This window comes from Mercurialis annua, linkage group LG8, assembly GCF_937616625.2.
Source record: "Mercurialis annua linkage group LG8, ddMerAnnu1.2, whole genome shotgun sequence".
NCBI lineage: Eukaryota > Viridiplantae > Streptophyta > Magnoliopsida > Malpighiales > Euphorbiaceae > Mercurialis > Mercurialis annua.
The window spans coordinates 8,298,255-8,310,801 of NC_065577.1; the positions used below are offsets into that span (position 1 = coordinate 8,298,255).

Sequence of the window (12,547 nt, forward strand, 5' to 3'; positions counted from 1 at the left end):
AAAACACACAAAGTATAGAGACATTGTGATAGAATTTTTTAATTATTTAATTTAATTAGTAATGTTATCGCGTTCTCTTTTTTTTTTTTTTTTTTTTAACAGAGATAGATATTACATACTACTACTACAAACAAAGCTACAAATCTACAAAGCTACAAACAAAGCTATATATATACATAATACCCTTTTTACAAATATGTGCAAATTCGCCATTCACGCCATCCACACCGTTTACGTAATGCATCGCCGAGCTCGCCAAGATGACGGAATGATGCCGCAGCCGCTGCTTCTGACGCTTCTGACGTGTGAGCCTGCTCCAGATGTCTTCTTCATAAATCTTCTTCTTTTTTCTTCCTTTTTGTCCGCAAGGGGGTTTGAACCCAGGACCCTTGGGACTTATGCCGCGTTCTCTCATTATGAGAACTTTTTATTTCTATTGTTGTGTGTAATAGAAGGACGAAATAAAAAATATTAGATAAAATAAAGTAAATAAAAACTGTAAACAGAGACTTCGAGATGGGTTCTCCCTATTATATCTTTAGTTTAAAATAGGTTGGATTATGATACTTATATTAATATGTAAATAATAGTTTATGAAATTAAAATAAATAATTTCTTTAGTAATACATAATCTTTATAAACATGTATGGATGTTGAACTCACATGTCCACCCAATTGTGAAAAGATAATTGCGTAGAAGAAGGCAAACAAAAAGGTAAGTTCTTTTTATTTTTTTGGGAGGAAAAAGGTGAGTTCTTTAATAGACTTAATTGAATAGTAAATTTCTCTTGACTTGACAGGCCTGATATATAGCATAATACTATAATTTGCATTTCTTTAAATTCAAGATTAAATAAAATTATAATTCAATATTTTTGTTATTTTTTGATTTTTTTGTTTAAATTTTTATATCAGTCAACTAAATTAAAAAAACTTAACTAATAAAATTAAATATCACTTTAATCCTAAGATTTATTTGTAATAGAAGCATAGTTAAAAATATATTTTAATAAGATTTAATGATCTAATAAATTTAATTTGTAATTTTTTTATAATTTATTGATGTTTTAATTTTAAAAAGTAGATTTTTGTTTAGTTTTTATAATTTTTTTCTAGTTTTACGAAATTAAGAGAAGCGGAAAAATCAAAAAATTCAAGAAGTTAAAACAGTAATAAAATAAAAAATAAATTGAATCATTAAGTCATAGATCTCGCTATATATATACATATATATATATATATTAGAAATAAAGTTTAAATACTAAATGAAAATTTAGTTTAAGTTCTTTTGACTTAGTTGACTAATATAAAAGATAAACGGAAAAAATAAAATGTTAACTGAAATGAAATTTGAGGATGACACTGTTTGGGTCATGAAATAAGAATATTGCAAGCATATGTCATATTATTTAAAATTTCTCTCAAAAAACATATTATTAAAATTCAAAATTTAAAATTGAATTTTGTTCTTATTCGCTAAAATAAAAAAATTATATCTTCGAGATGTAATATCTAAAATTCGATTTGTTTAACACTTTCGATGACATCTGACAAATTTGACTGTCACATAAGATAATTCAAATATGACATTAGAGAAATTACTGAAACAAAAATATGATGTCAGTATGTATCAAAAGAAAATTTTAAAAAATTAGGTAATTAAAATAAAATAAATGGATAGTTGGTTTCTTCTAATTAATCTACGTTTTAGACTTGATAGTTCATTCTCGAGGATAACAAGACTTTGCTATAAAAACCGATAGGAGGGAAATTTAAACCCTCCTAATTCTTATTTGACATTTGTTTTCAAGTGTTTAACACCCTGCAGCCAAATAAAGTTAAAAAAAATGTGAATTGAAGGGGGGTTGAATGGTCATTTTAGTGAAGAGACCTATACAATAATAAAAAAATTGGAAACCCTAGCTAAGAAATAAATTAAAAGATTGTTAAAGTGGTAAGTGATTCTTGCAAGCTTAATTAAATGAAGTTAATTAAAGAAGCAATTTAAAGTCAAATCTTAGATGCGTCCTAGTGGTATCTAATTACTCTTCTTTGAGACGAGGGAATTGACTTTGGTGCCTCAAAAGCAGCATTCAGAGATCACTAAAGATCGTATAAAATTATAAACTACTAATACCAAGAAAAAAAAAACTTCAGCTTGCTCTCAAAATGGAAACTAGATCAGAGGACAAGAAAATGAATTTTGATCTATCTCTTAAAATAGATACTGAAAATAAACCAGATCAAGACATAGAAACAAGAGAACAAGTCCAAGAAATTCAAGAAAATGATCAAGAAGATGAGAAAATAGATCTTCATGAACAAGAAATCATAAATGATGAAACAATTGTAATTGGTGCAGCTGGTGGAGAAGTTGTTGATGATTCTTCTGTAGAATTATCTTTGCAAGATACCACAAAAACACAACATCAGGTACTCACTACTAAAAACAAACCCTAATTTACGCGAAAATTTCTCAGAGTGCATGTCTATAATTGCATATATTATATATGTTGCACGAAAACTTTTCGAATTCTGTGTTTATGTGTTAATTGAAATTCCGAAATTTTATATTTATAAAGTCTATTTTTGCCGTTTTTGCTTCTGGATTTCTTGTTTCGATGTTTTTGTTTCCGTGCACGAAAGATTCTGTATTAATTGGTTACCTAGAGAAAAGTGATGAATTGTATATGTGCATGGCAGTTATGTGCTTTACAAATGGAGATGAATAGGATGAAAGAGGAAAATGAATTGTTGAGGAAAGTAGTAGAACAAACCATGAAAGATTACTGTGATCTTCAGATGAAATTTGCAGTTGTTCAACAAAATACACACAAGGTAATTAAATTCTTGGTTTTTAATTTATTTTTTCAAATCATTGAATTTATGTGAAATTAGTACTATATTATTAAATTTATTTAATTATTATTGTATTCTTTTCATGTGTTTAGGATCCCCATGTGTTTCTTTCACTTAATATTAATCAGAATTCTGTCCAAGAACACAAGACTACTGTTGTTTCAACCAATCAAAGAGCACAGTCATCAATGGATGAATTAGGATTGTCATTAAGGCTGCAAACTAATCACTCAGATCAACAAGAAAAAGATGAAGAGAATAAGGAAGCAAATGGGAATTATGAGTCTAATTTGGTGCAAAATCAGCTTCAAAAAACTGATCATAGTCATCAATTTGGTGGTGGAATCACTAATCATGGTGCTTCTGCTTCTTTAGCAAACAGAAAATCTAGGGTTTCAGTCAGAGCTAGATGTCAAGGAGCAACAGTAAGTTTTGAATATGAATAAATTAATTGGATCCATTTTTTGACATTTTAGTTACACTTTAATTTGCTAATACAATAATTAAGTAGCACCTAAGGATAATTAATGATTTTATGTTTAATTTTGTAGATGAATGATGGTTGCCAATGGAGAAAATATGGGCAGAAAATTGCCAAAGGCAATCCTTGCCCTCGGGCCTATTATCGATGCACCGTAGCTCCGGCATGCCCCGTTCGGAAACAGGTGCGTACTCATCAATTCGTATATTTATCCAATATTTCAATAAAGTATCAAAATTTTGACATTTGTATCAAAGTGGTACAAAAATTTTAATTTTATTTCAGATGATAGTACAATTCATGACTTTTCAATATGATATGGTGACCAAATAAAATAAATTCTTAGAATACGATGTTATGTCGATCACCTTATCGGTTACTATCTGACTTGGCGCTTTAGATAGTGGTTTATTTTAAATTGTGTTCTATTGTCGATTATTTTACCAAATTTTTTCCAAATTTTAAAAATTTGAAATATCTTGTTTTATAACTAAAATTTCAGCATCAAACTGAAGCATATGATAAAAATTGAGGACTGATTATAGGATTGGGGTGTGTATATTGTAGGTGCAAAGATGTTTAGAAGACATGTCAATTCTTATTACAACATATGAAGGAACACATAACCATCCACTTCCTGTTGGTGCAACAGCAATGGCATCAACTACATCATCAGCTTCTCCTAATTCATTCATGTTACTTGACTCCGCCAATCCTTCATCTCAACCATCACTCCCATATCGCGCTGGTGGCGGCGCGTCTCACACGTTTTACCCTCATTGGTCGCCTTTTCGGGCGGAAAACCCTAATAATGATCCTTCTAAAGGGCTTATTTTTGATCTTACAAATAATAATTACACTAATCCCCATCATCAACATTCTTCAGAAATCCCGTCGTCGTCGGCTCCGCCGGGATTTTCTTGGTTGCCAAACATGAAGTCATCATCTAGCCCTAGAGTACTGGTGGATGAAAATGTAAGTGCTATTGCTTCTGATCCAAATTTTAGGGTTTCTGTTGTTGCGGCTGCTATTAAATCTATGATCAATAAAGAAATGGGAGATCAAGGTGGTAGCTCATCTAGCAACAATTGGGGTCTTCATTCTCTCTCTACAAATGATAATTCAATTAGTAATTCATCTTCAAAGAAACTAAATTAAATTAAATAATTTATATGGAAGTTAAAGTATGTTATATTTTTACTTTAAAATGTACTAGATTTGGTAATTATTTATCATATATACCCAATAAAACTCAAATCCTCTTTGTAAGTGTAAGTATTTGGATTGTATGTAATTTTAGACGCAAATTAACTTTTCAGTGCAGGATCTTAGGTTTATTGCTATTTTAATTCTTAGTACACATTTACATAGGGTATGAAAAGATACTTATGAGGTCTAACCATAGAATTTTGGGAACAATATGCTGCCCATAATAATTGTCATGCAGGGCATTTCCAATACAAAACTATATTTTGTTGGTATAAGATACACTAGGTTTCTTGAATGAATTTCAATTATGAAATAATACCCGTATATTTTACTCATTCAGTCTAATTTTAAATCGACCTGGTATCATATGTGGGCAAGTCTAGTACAAAACATCATTTTTTTGATACAAAGATATATGAAGTGTTGTAAATGAGTACTCTTAATCATGAGACGACACTTTTAAATCTTTCATATATATTCCGACTAATCTTCACTCAATCCGGATAAAGTCTTTACGAAAACAATAGTTTTAATCCAAATTTTAAACAACCGCATACATGAATACGGTCTAAACCGCGACCTTACTTAATTCACATTAGCAACTCATCTACGCATTGTATATTAAAATAAAATTTTACTTAATAAAATGGAATTCATTCACCAAACTAAATTTATTACAATGCATAGAGCCATTTTTAAAACTACAAGCAATATTTTATATATATCATATTATATCTTTCCCCAAATAAATTCTGCTGCTACAATATATTCATGCATTAGAGAAATTAAATATTTTTGCGGTTATTAAATTATAGTTTTTTTATAAAACGGTTATCAAATTGTAAAAATTATAAAATGATTATACGAACTATTATATTTTTTTAAATGGTTATCTAACTATAAAATGGTTATCGAAGTACAGTTTTTTTACAAAATAATCACCGAATTATAGTTTTTCTGCAAAATAATTACCGGCATATTTTGTAAAAAAAGATATAGTTCAATAACTGTTTTATAATATTTTATAGTCTGATAACCGTATTATAAAAAAATTCGGTAAACTATTATGTATTTATAACTCGCTAACTATATTTTTAAAAGACCATAATTCGGTAACCACAAAAATATTCAATTTTACAGTAAAGATAAAAATACCATTCAATTTGAAGTAAGAAAAACTAGCACTTTGTTAAAGCCATGATGGGAGACATAAAAATAAGACTACCTATTGGAGATAGCTTAAATACAAAATGTATTATTTCTTTTGTCTCAATAAAATTATCCATTTTTTAATTTTTCAAAACTCTTTTCTACTTTTAAGAAATGATTATTTATATTTAAAATCAATTGATGAGCAATTATTTATTACTATAACTATATTAAAAAGAGAATAATTTTCTTACCCTAATTTTACTTTGAGAAAAATGGATCTTAGTTAGGTTACGCTATCTATAGCTTGATCCCAATGAATATTCTTTATAGAGATGAATTAATGAAATGACCAAAGTTTTATGTACTTTCCTTTGCAAGTGGCAACTCATCTACAACTTTGTACTATGTGAATATAATTTTAAGAGTATTAATTAGTCTATATAGTTAATTAAAGGATGTAAATAGAAAATAATTGTCACATTTCTACATGTCTCATAAAAGTGGTACAAATTAAAGGTTTCATATATGTTGTTTTATGAATATATAATAATTTTCTGTCAGAAAAATTAAATGCCTTAATTGTATCCAAGATTTAAGGATCTTGAAAGAGTTGAAAATTAATTTTTCCAAAGCTTGAAGATAATTTAAAGATATGTTAATTTTCCGCATGAGAGATGAGCCTAAAATAACTAAATAATTAGAACAAGCAGAAGTCTAACTGTTTTTTTTTTCTGTATCTGTATCTGAACACTAAACTATATTATGCTTCACTAATCTTAACTTAATGCCTGCAGGCTGCAGCTATGCACTCCCATAAGAAGAAGTTCCAATTGTTACATTCTTTTCCCTTGAGCTATAGTATATCCTTTTTTTTTTCTATTTTTATTTCACAAAACAAATCGAGTGCTATTTAAATTGAATTAACGGAACTCCCACAATTATATGTAGAAATAGTATAAATTCAGTGACTTTAATCTAGACAATGTTTTTTTATCAATGTTTATATTCATTTTTTAAATATCAAAATTAGATATTTACTTATTAATTTCACTAAAGTAGATAAATAATTTATTTTTTTATTTTTAATACCAGATCTCTTATATATATACTGTCATTCACTTGCATCAATTTGGTTAGGAAGTAATTAATAAAATATGATTGGTTATTCAGTGAAAAAACATTACTCTAGAAAAAACAATTTGTAAAATGATAGGGAAAAAATTAAAAAAAATGGTAAAAACTAGAGAGAAAATGAATATCAAATATAGTAAAAAAAATTGAATGGAATTTAATTTATGAACTCAAAAGGATCAAATTTTTTATATAAATAATTATAAGTGATTAAGGTTATCGTTGCCATTTTAGAATGAAAACATTAGAGAGAAAACGAATGAGCAATATAATAAAACAAATTGAATGGAACTTTATTTATCAATTCAAAAGGACCAAACTTTTGATATAAATAATTATAAGTGATCAAGTTTATAGTTGCCATTTTAGAATGAAATAATAAAATGTGGAGTGTGGTTATTAATTAGTGTAGTGTAAAAATTCCCACCCTAAAAAGAAATATATTTTGTGGTTGTATATAGAGTTTGTAGTAATAGGTTAAAAAATTATTTAAAAAGGGCTACTCCGATGGTATGAAACTAGTACAATGTATTCCCTTATGATATTTTAATCTCAATTAGTTGAATAATAGTTTTATATTAGAGCAATTAAACCCCTCAGCTAGGGGTGTTCAAATTCAGTTTGGTTGGGTTATGAGCTTATAACCATCTAAACTGAATTTCTAATATTATCTTGGGTTATAATTCAAATAATTTGGGTTATGTTAGTTTAGTTATTCATAACCAACATGGGTTATATGGATTATTTAACTTATTTTTCTTTGCTTTTTATCACTTTAGATGAAAAATTTAAAACTCAAATTTCAATCTGATTTTTTTTAAAATAATAACAAAAATTCCAGAAAATAATATATTTTCAGGAAAAAAATTAATTTTTTTTAAAATAATTTTTTTTCCAGAAAAAATATATTTTAAAAAAAATTAAAAAAAAATTTCCCATAATTTTTTTTAAATATTGTTTCAAAAATATTATTTCAAAAAAAATATTTTAAAAAAATTATTTTTGAAAAAAGGTGAATCAATTGACAAATGCATATGCACTTTAAATAATATATAATCCAAATAAACCACGAAACTCTTTTAGTTCGATTATAAAATTTCAACAACCCAATGGTATATGATTAAAATGAATATAGTGGTTTAGGTTGGTTTCACATGGTTGGTTTGGGTGGATTATGTAAATTTTGTACACCCCTACCCTTAGCATAACGTTGTAAAATAAATTACAGCTCCTTTACGCCATCTCCAACATTAGACCATTATTTTATCATCAAACAATGGTTTGGTGAATATTCACCAAAATCACTTTAATGAAAGTCGCCAAATTAAATCCCAAAAAATATATGAGCACCTACTGCAAAATCTCTGTTAGTGCGTTATGAAATTCAGTATAAGTATTATTAATGTGTTTATATCGTGTGAGAAACTATTGAAATCGGATATGAGCATCTATCGATATTTCACCTGGTTCATCTGATACTAGTAGGGGTGAGCAAAGTTTTGAAAAAACGACCAAACCGACCGAACCGGTGAATTTCGATCGGTTTGGTTCGGTGATAAATTTCCATTCGGTCAGTTCGGTTAATAAAATATAAATTTTTGGTTATCGGTTAACGGTTCGGTTAACAATTTAAAATTTACACTTTAACCGAACCGACCGAAGACTTAAAATTTTTAATGCTTATTATGAAAAGTAGGCTGGTATTTTGTTTGAATTTATTCTTGCTATGATGTATTGTTTGGATTTGTGAGAAAATACTTGATTTCTTTCTAATTTTTATAGAATTCAATTATTTGAATTTGTGATAAAAAAAATTAATTGATCTTTAAAGCATATGTAATTGAAAAAAGCCCATAAAAACCCATAAATAGTCCATTTAACCGAACCGACCGAAAAAAAATTCGGTCGAAACAGATTCGATTAATGTTCTTTGTTCGGTCGGTTCGGTCAAAAAATATTACAACATTCGGTTTGGTCGGTTTGACCATTTTCGGATCAGTTTTGACCGAACCGACCGAATGCTCACCCCTAGGTACTAGTTGTGAGTGGAGCGGAGTTCGGGGACGGCTCGCCCAGACTTATAGCTGACTTCAGATCTGGAAAGATTTTGAAAAATGGAATCGTCACTTAGCTAAGTTATGAAATGCCTTTTATACCGACTGGATAGATCTCTCATGCTTATGGTAAGACCACCTTATATCAGACAAAAATATCGTTTCAATGGACACTACTAAAACTCTTGTGTTATCGAGCATCGTATTTACATGACATATCCGGTTACCTCATCTTAATCATACATGCAGTCCATATGATAATGTGCTGGAAATGTAAATAAGTATGAAAAGTGGTAAAGCATGTAAGATGCGCATATGACTCAATTTAGATTGACATGTGAGGCATGTAGTATGTACCCTAAGCAAGCATCTAATCCTAGTGGTTTCTATCATATAACAGACAGAGGTGGGTCTTAGTCATTTTGCATGCACAAATCCTAAACCGGATGCCTAAGTGAAATTGATTTTATTAGGTCATCTTAAATGCTTATACAACCTTCTAATTACATTTTCATGAATATTTTATGATTAATAGGTGATTTGTTGAACTTGTTGGATTTAATGTTAAGTTAACGTGGTGAAGTTCATTAGCCTGCTAATATTTGGATCTGGACATGCTTTGAAAAGAAGTAAACATTGTAAACATCCACAAAGGCAGTTGGATATGCATATAAGGTTAGAAATACTTTTTAATCTTGTTAATCCAGAGTGTCTGGCACGCGTTTGTTGTCTAGTAGTCTTACGTGGTTGAGTTAGAATTACTCTCGGGCCGGACCATTTGGATTAATTTGATTTGAATATTCGTAAGTCGTGTTAAGTTTCAGGATTTTAGTTTCGAACAGATCTAATACTTGTTTATATGTATTTTCGTATTATTTCTATATTTGAAATGCGATGTTATTTTATAATACTGTTAGTAAATTGCAAACTCACTCAGCATAGTCTGACCCATGTTGTGTTTAATATTTTCAGGTGCAAAGTGTCTGGACCTAGCTAGAGGTCAACTTTTGGGATTCGGAAGTCATCCCTACATGTATAGTCCTCGACTTCCATAGTGTTGCAGTAGTGGTCCTGTGTCGACAAAGTCGTAGCCTTTACAGCGGTGTATTTTGGTTTTATGGTTTACCTGTTGTTTATATTTATATCTTTTTGTAGGCTGCGTATGTTACGTTTTGTTCACGACACCAAATGTCGGTGATACATCTTGATACAATAGTATGCATATACTCTCGTGAGGCCAGTTTGTACGTGGTACAGTAATTAGAGCCCACGTGGATATCAGAAAGTGTAGTGTGAATATTTGTGTGTATATATATATATATATATATATATATATATATATATATATATATATATATATGTGTGTGTGTGTGTGTGTGTGTGTGTGTGTGTGTTTGCTTTTATTTGTGTATGCATTGTATTATTTGCGAAAAAGTTTTAGTTATTTTAGGCCTTCTACGGGTTTTGGAGCTACCACTCCCATTTCCTAACGCCGGTCTCGGCTCAATAATTTGTGTCGTGACAATTGTGGTATCAGAGCGGTTGGTCCAGTTACCACTGCCAGTTTTGTTTGAGATGTTTGTTTGAGTTTAGATACTCTGTTAATAAGTGAACCTAGGAACTACTACATCGATTGAGTCGAACCTTAGTTGCTTGTATTTGTTTAATATATGCATTATTAGTATGTTTTATAATGTGCGCGTACCAAAACTGTTAAATGAATAAGTGTTTACTATTTGCGCATACGAACCCTAAGGCAACTGAGTGTTTATTACCTGCGCAAGAAGTATTAAGTGATTAAGTGCTTGCGATCTGCGTATAGATTGATTAAGTGTATGTAGTATTTTATAAGATAAGCTTGGTATTCCGTGTGGAGATGGGCTCAGATGGTCTCTTACATTTAAAATTGTTTCTTTTCAGCATGTTTGAGCAGAACGGAGCTCAGCCACATGCTACAGAAGAACGGGAGGAAGCGCCTCCTATCTTTCAGAATGGATTTCACTATGAAGTAGGCGGACCATCTGAAGTCCACCAGAATGGATTCCACACAGACACTAGAGGATCACCTGAGATCTATCAGAACGGTTTCATGTCAGGGTCAGAGAATGGTAGCTTTTCTAGGGTTAGAGGTAGGACTCACTCACCAGAGATACAATATAGTGAGGAAAGTGAGGAGGATCCAGAGGAAGATCCAGAGGAGGATCCAGAGGAAGATTTAGAAGAGGATCCTCAGGAAGAGGACTTAGAGGAAGAAGAACAATCAGATGAATTTGACGTTGAAGAATATCGAGGTGAGCGTTTCTGATGTGCGGAGATATTACAACCTGAGAGAGGATGCAAAGATAGTTAACAGTCAGGCACAGGTGGTTCTGAATCAGGTTAGGAGGCAAATGCGCTCCTTTTCTAGGGGAATGCTATCAGTGGGACTGTATTCCTCTGACTTTCTGCATATGGTCGAAGGAGTCCCATACCTTAATGAAGATAACAGGACGATTAACCGTAGATATGTTAGGGGTTGGGACCCGAGTTTGCAGAGCTGTATGATTGCGTTGGTGAGCACTTTGGAACGCTTATTGCGATGGCTCGTAGGATCGAGAGCGACCGCGAGTGGGATGGCAATCCTGTTCGACCCTACTTTTTCAGGCGTGAGTTTCACCCAGACTACACTAGTCGAGCCTCTGCTATTTGGACCAACCCTAGATTTGTGCATAGGGATGGAGGCAACGCTGGTAGAAGAGTTAGGGGACGACACACCGGTATAGTTATTAAGGAACCTAGTGTTCCACATCAGGCACCCCCGGGTATTAATGATTAATATATTGTGTATTTGTGCTTATATGTTTGCATTGCATATTGGAGTACAACAATTAGGATATGCCTATAGGATAGCGCCTCGTGTAGCTAATGCATATAGGGAGAGACATCGACGATAACGCGTCTAATAAAAGAATCTTTAAACATAACTTACAAAAATAATAACATAATGAATAACACATAAAACACTAATCGCGGACGTAATTCCTATATTACATTCTAGAAGTCGTGAAGGAAGATGTCGATTACTGAAAAAGGATTGATACCTATACTTGCAAACGATGGGACACAAGTATAGTAAGAAGAGACGAATGTGAAAAATGATATTTACAAGAAGCTTTAAAGTAGAGAGGTTAATTCAAGACGTATAAGAGGAATGGTATTAGTAACGAAAGGCTTAAATGAACAATAGAAAGTGACGGCAATACTAAAACTTGTAATATACCCAAAAATAATAAAGAAAAGCCGTTAAATTGTCGCAGAGTGTACAATCTGGAGTAAACTTACATTTTATAAAACATATGAAAATTTTACGATCTAAAAAGGTACGATTGTGCTTAGACATCACATGAAGCATGCCATAATCACGTTAGGAATGCATAAAGGAATGATTCTCAAAATGTAGATCATGCATCATACCTTTACAATGATAAAGAAAACGCGATTTCGAGCAACTCCTTGGTGATGAGAGATGCCATCACTCTGAGCTACAATTGTACTATTGATTTCAAATGATTTGTGAAAAAAATGTTTGAATTGAAGTAAGGAATTTAAAGAGTTGGCCAGCTAAAAGATGTTTTTGAAATCATATTTGTTTTGTAAGTAAACTCAGACGTGCAACTCTGTG

General features: G+C 30.9%; 1 protein-coding gene across 1 annotated transcript; it reads left to right on the forward strand.

Moving 5' to 3' along the window:
• The first annotated feature begins 2,057 nt into the window (after positions 1-2,057).
• LOC126660732 (probable WRKY transcription factor 9) lies at positions 2,058-4,663 on the forward strand. The gene is made up of 5 exons (XM_050354384.2): positions 2,058-2,433; positions 2,704-2,838; positions 2,952-3,284; positions 3,411-3,524; positions 3,908-4,663. Exons 1-5 carry the CDS (start codon positions 2,170-2,172, stop codon positions 4,496-4,498), a joined length of 1,437 nt encoding a protein of 478 aa, XP_050210341.1. The 5' UTR covers positions 2,058-2,169; the 3' UTR covers positions 4,499-4,663.
• The last annotated feature ends 7,884 nt before the right edge of the window (positions 4,664-12,547 follow it).

What these genes read in the sequence shown, in the direction of transcription:
- LOC126660732 (XM_050354384.2), top strand. Translation starts at nt 2,170, where the DNA reads ATGGAAACTAGATCAGAGGACAAGAAAATGAATTTTGATCTATCTCTT. An exon ending in CCACAAAAACACAACATCAG is followed by an intron (nt 2,434 to 2,703) that starts GTACTCACTACT and finishes TGTGCATGGCAG; the next exon opens with TTATGTGCTTTACAAATGGA. An exon ending in TTCAACAAAATACACACAAG is followed by an intron (nt 2,839 to 2,951) that starts GTAATTAAATTC and finishes TCATGTGTTTAG; the next exon opens with GATCCCCATGTGTTTCTTTC.